Here is a 6,000-nt window from a genome sequence, read left to right as displayed (position 1 = left end):
AGCTAAGGCCATTTCTTGCTTTATCATGCACTATATTCATCTAAAAAAAGGTTAAATAGACTTTCTGGGGAGATTTTTTACTGCCAGTCAAAAGGTCTGCATTTGGCAACTTGAACAAGCTCCCCGGCACTTCAGATATTCTTCAGGCCTGTGAAGTCGCAGTGAGATCTGGTCCAGCCCGGCTCTGAGTGCCAACTGCAGTAATTGCTGTGCTTGCTTTGTCCCCCCGCAGTTCAGATGAATGCTGTGTTTCACTTCATCAGCAAGTAGGAAAAAGAAGCAGCCTCTGAGAAGGCAGGCGGGTGTGTTGTGACTGCAAGACGTCCACAGCAGACGATCGATGATGGCGGACGATAGACGACCTGATTAGAAACCCTCCGATTAAAGCTGCTCTCTGCTCGTTAATTAAACCCTAAAACCTCATCTGTGCTTATTAAAGTTACACATTACAGGCGTTTTGCAGTTCAAACAATCCCTTCCTGCCTTAAAACGTCTCCGCTGTAACTCGACATCGTTGCTTTCTCTCACCTGCTTGTCTTTTCAAACCTTCCTGCTCGCTGCAGCTCAAGCACACCAGCTCACCTCAGACCAAACACTGTAAAACAGTTCGTACCAGAAGGGCTCGACCCAGCTGAGATACCACACTGTGAGTTAATGTCCTCCTGATGCACTTTACATGCATTTTATTTGCATTTGAACGTATCTGAGCAGATGAGTGACGGTGTCCTCAGACTCTGCTGCCTTCCTTTCATTCTTTTGATTTCCAGACGTTGTATACCGTAATGTTTATTTTCAGTATTCAGTGTTCAACTCTCACTAACCCCCAAAATAAAACTGCAGACAGCCGTTCCCTGCAAACAAGCTCAGACAAACCAACGATGCGTTTTCAGTGAAGAAAGCATCTACTGACTGTTTCAAGAGCACAGCAGACTTTTTTTTTTTTAAAGTGTAGATGTTTGAGTGTACACAGCAATAAACAGTTTTTGCTTTATGTGTCATTTCCTTCTTTCTGACATGATGTGCCTTTGTGCCTTTACAGCCGGCTACTGACTGGCAACAGCAATTACCGCTTTTCGGCTGTGTTCTTTTATTGCAATCTTTGTGTTTTCAAATTGCTCTCATGTGAGCGGATGTCTTGTCTGTGGTCGTCTGTTTGCAAGCTTGTTTACTTCAAGTTGTCCTGCACAGTGAGCGCGTCCTGCAGAACAGAAGGATTCTTCATCATTCTGGGTGGTTTGTGCTTTTTTACAACCAATCTCAGTCTGGCTGGGCGGAGCTTAGCCCAGGATGCAGCAACAGTGTCCCTTCAGAAGAGTGACAGGTGAGTATTTGGTGTTTCATTTGCTGTAGAAAGCTGAGAAATGTCTTTAAAATGGCTAATTCAGTAAAAAAAAAAAAAAGAAGGCAATAAAGATGTCTTACTGGACTAAAGGTCGACTCTGGAGTGTGCCAGGTTGCTAACTGGAGAGTGTTGTAGTTTCCTGTAGTCAAGGTGATTTTGATAATGGTGGAGAAGCAAACTGCATGAGCCAGCCTCATACCTACAGTCACACACCCTGTAGTCAAGGACACCTTTTTATTTATTTTATTGTCCATCTTCAGTGGAGACCAAAGCAGAGCGACAGGAAGTGATGCTTGAATGTGGATTCAGGTGGCGGCTGGAAATGTAATCTTTCTTTGAGCTGTTTTTCTCAGCAGATCTGTCACATGTTTGTTGTTTTACAATTTACAGCTGAATGTGAAGAGTTCATTTGCAAAAACAGATAATTTTGATTGGTGTCGCAGGTAGATGATGGAAAAAGTGAATTTTCTGAAGGTTAGTGAAGATGGAGTTATCTGTGTTTGTGAATGAACTCTTCATATAAGGGCTGCAAGATGGATCAGTGGTTAGCACCGTTGCCTCACAGCTAGAAGGTCGCCGGTTGGCGTCCCGGTAAGGACACCTGGGATCTTCCTGCGTGGAGTCTCCATGTTCTCCCCGTGCAGCGTGGGTTCTCTCCGGGTTCTCCGGCTTCCTCCCACAGTCCAGAAACATGCTGAGGTTAATTGGTGATTGTAAATTGTCCGTAGGTGTGAATGTGAGTGTGCTTGGTTGTCTGTCTCTAAGTGTAGCCCTGTGATAGACTGGTTACCTGTCCAGGTGAACCCCTGCCTTCACCCTGAGTCAGCAGCCCCCCCCCCCCACACACACACACACACACACAAATCTAGTGAGGATTAAGCAGTTTATAGATAATGGATGGATCTCTTCATATATTATTGTATTGATAAAACCAACAAGATATCTGCTGACAAAAACAGTTCATCCCTGATAATACTGTTTACTATTTCTCGGTCAGCTTCTGTTGCAGCCAAACGTCCCTTTAAAGTGGTCTAAAGAATCTCTCAAACCCTTTTACACTCCCAGGTGGTCACCATTAGAGCCCTGTGTTCCACCCAATGATAACTTTTGTGCCAGTATAATATTTTTAATGCTTGTCGTGAATGTAAATCCTCATTTTGCTGGTGACCCCTTGGCTCAACCTCAAGGCCCCTTCAGGGCGCACGGAGCCCTCTTTGGACCACCTTTGAAGGAGGACGTACAGTAGAATACACTGTCCTCCACATACAGGCTGTATGGCTCTGGTTCTGGTTGCGTTCACGCCCTCTGGCTGCGCACAGCGGAGTTGCAGCCTGACAGGGTTTCAGCGTCTCATCCCTGAAGCTCGCCTCTCATGTCACCAGCGCTGCTTGTATGTGCACACGCAGCCAATCTCTTCCTCATGACGCCACCGAGGCTGGGCTCAGAGGGCTGCGATCATAATATTTAACACACCCACCCTGGGTGAGCACTTGGAAGGAAGACAAGGCAGGAGTGTTGAGAGGACAAATCACAGCCAGGATCCGCGCACCTGCCGCTCAGGCTCCGGCTCCACTCCACCGACGCTCGCCCACAGCAGCGGCTTTGTCAGGAAGCAGCATCCTGGAGCCTTTGTGGATTTGCCTGTTTGATCATGAATTTATCCTGAACACCAGGAAGGTTGCGTTTTTTCGCGGACAGCTCATCGATCCCTGCTGTTACTTTCCTCTAGTTATGACATCTCTGTCGGAGCTGGCAGCGACGCGCAGGAGCAGCTCTGAGGAAGACTGTCGATGCTTTTAACGGGACCACGCTCCCTTCTCCCTCCTCCGCTGAAAGATTCATTTCGTCCTGCGTCCTCCTGACACTGTGTTCTGTCCAACAGCGCGATGAATGAAGAGTTGTTGTGGAGCTGCTGCCAGTGAAGTGTCTCCCCAGGTCCGTCCACCTGTCCGCAAGCACGAACTGTTGTAAAGAGTGCAGGCATATGATGGAGCTTGTGATGTGTGCCACGATCAGAGAAAACCTCCAAACTACCACCGCAGAACCCTGTTGGACACCCATGTCGGCGCTGTGAGGTGCGCTGCTCCTGACGCGGACTCAAGACAACAGATTTATGTGAAGATGATATTGTTCCGTAAATTCAGAGTGCTCATACTCATGGTGTTTCTGGTCGCCTGCACCATGCACATCATGATAGACTTGTTACCAAAGCTGGAGAAGCGGGCTGCCGGCGCGGACAGCGGGGACGGCGGCTGTCAGTGCGCGCACCACCCGGGCGGGGAGGCGCAGGGCTGGGCGAAGCAGCGCGCCAGGTCGGCGGCTGAAGCGGGCTGGCCTAACAAGCACACGCTGAGGATCCTGCAGGATTTCAGCAACGAGCCGAGCTCCAACCTCACGTCCCACTCCCTGGAAAAGATCACCGCCGCCGGGGACAGAGCCGACTCCTTCCGGCGGACCGGACCGTCGGCGGGGAAGGCGGACGACCACAAGCCGCTCATCGGGGACGCGAGCGGAGGTCGGACCGCGTCCGGCCACGGTGCCTCCCGGCTGGCTGCTCTGTTCGAGCATCCCTTATACAAGGTTGACCTTCCTTCCCTCACGGACGATGACACTTTGTTTAACGTCAACACTGACATCAGGTTTTATCCCAAAGCAACAGGGAACCAAGGATGGTAAGCTGATGGGAATTAATGAAAGTTCAGGGCTGGAAGTGGGACAGTGAACAGACAGACTGCTGTAAACGTGTTAGACTGGTGACAGAAGTGAAGGCTAGAATACTGCATGTTTGCTCCAGAAGGAAGTCTCTGTTCTGCCTTTAAATGATGTTTATTCTGAATAATGTCCAATCAGGCCTACAGATCATGAGTCATCCTTCTGTCTGTCTGTCTGTCAGCTTCTGCATCCTCCCATCTCTCCTATTGTCCTGCAACTTATAATTTATCATCCTGCTGTTTTTTTTTTCGTCTTCTTGGTTTAATCCCTTTGCCAGTGAAGCTGCATTTTAACCATCTGTCATTAACACCTAACCTACTTTTCTGTGCCAATTCCTTCTGCATTAATTATCCAGATACAGTTGGTCCACATTAGCAGAGTGCAACAAATGATTCAGCTGCCACCAGGACTTCTTGTCAAACCTTCTCCTCGCTCGTTTTTTCAGGCACAATGAGGAAGGGAACGAGGATGAGGAGGAGTTCTCTCCCACCGGCGAGGTGACGGCTGAATCCTACCCCAACTGGCTGCGTTTCCACATCGGGATCAACCGCTACGAGCTGTACTCCAGACACAACCCGGTGCTGGACGCCCTGCTGAAGGACCTGGTCCTGCAGAGGATCACCAGCGTGGGTGAGTCAGTCGTGTTAACAAGGTGTGTGTTGGATGTTTAGGGGTCCTGGTAGCCTTCCTGTAATATAAAGATTGCACCATCCTGTGATATAATGCAACCGAAGGAGGCTTTTCAGTAAAATTCTGCTGTGTAAACACAAATAGAAGACATTTATATTAAAAACAAAGCAGACCGAAGGCTTTGGAGACAGATCCAAGCTGGTTAAAGCCAGTTGTGTGCATCTGACTTGTCTGGCGTACATTGAATCCCATAATGAGTGTTGTTCTGTGTGCAGTGTGCTGTGCGCTCAGACGAGGTCGTGATCGCACACATCTGGTGCTTTATTGCATTTCTGCTTATATGTGCAAGTTTTATAAATCCATGGTTGGCTGCCTCTTCCCTCTGGAGCTCGATATAGATCCCAGCAATCTATGTTTATCAAATAATGTGGGTGTGATGGTGCTGAAGGGAGCATATTTGTTTCGACCAGCATGTTGTGTTACAGCTGCCAAATTACATAATCATTATTAATGGTATAATCTGAAGTTCGTGTTTCTGCAGAAACTCATTTAACACTGTAGCAGTCAAGTGTTGTTAGAGCATCCAAACCTCAGTGTACAAGCAGCATTTCATCTGTCCAATCAGGGGCTTTGAATGTGCACCGTGATGCTAAATGGAATGGTTAAATGGAGAACCAGGAATAGACCACGTACGCCTAAAAAGTCTCACTGCAGGCAGACGTAATGACAAGAAAATACACTGCTTTCATTCCTAAATGCTCATTACTGTCTGTCACTTGGAGACACTTTGCTTTTAATGTTAGATGAGTGGAAATTCTTTGCAAAAATAAGTGAGCATTAAGAGAAATATGACAATGAAAAAGTGAGAAAACTAAAATAAAATATTTCTCGTGGTGTTAAAATGACAAAAATAAGCAAGTCATTTGATTATTGTCAGGGTTTTTGTTTTTTTTTTTTTGCTAAATATGGGTCAGTTTTAAGTCTTATTAACCAAAATAGTTCATCTTCTTTGTCATTTTTGCTCTTTTCTTGTGGTGACTGTTGGTTATCAGTGTGATCAGAGGTGCTCATTGTGTTCCTCACTGGAGCTTTGTTCACGGTCTCATTGTTATCAGTGGCAGCAGCTCACACTCATTCATGCTGCACGTCTCCTCCTGCACTTTAGCACTTTGTGCATCATTTCTAAACAATATATGCTGCAGCCATAGCTGGTGTTTGCAGACGCACCTGTAAAGACAGAAGGTGAAACGTGTCCCTGGAAGTATGCATTACAGCACCCCATAATTAGTGCACACGCTCGCTGCTTATCCGTCTCG

General features: G+C 47.1%; 1 protein-coding gene across 1 annotated transcript in view; it reads left to right on the top strand.

Annotated features, from left to right (window-relative positions):
* Positions 1 to 2,815: 2,815 nt before the first annotated feature.
* The window catches only part of fam20ca (FAM20C golgi associated secretory pathway kinase a), a 38,290-nt gene continuing 35,105 nt past the window's right edge, over positions 2,816 to 6,000 (top strand). The window contains exons 1-2 of the mRNA XM_008287930.1: positions 2,816 to 4,014; positions 4,500 to 4,684. Coding sequence (XP_008286152.1) covers positions 3,464 to 4,014; positions 4,500 to 4,684 — 736 coding nt within the window. The 5' untranslated portion in view covers positions 2,816 to 3,463. The remainder of the gene's footprint in view (positions 4,015 to 4,499; positions 4,685 to 6,000) is intronic.

This window comes from Stegastes partitus, unplaced genomic scaffold, assembly GCF_000690725.1.
Source record: "Stegastes partitus isolate 25-593 unplaced genomic scaffold, Stegastes_partitus-1.0.2 Scaffold528, whole genome shotgun sequence".
Classification (NCBI taxonomy): Eukaryota; Metazoa; Chordata; class Actinopteri; family Pomacentridae; genus Stegastes; species Stegastes partitus.
This window is presented reverse-complemented; position numbering and strand designations above follow the sequence as displayed.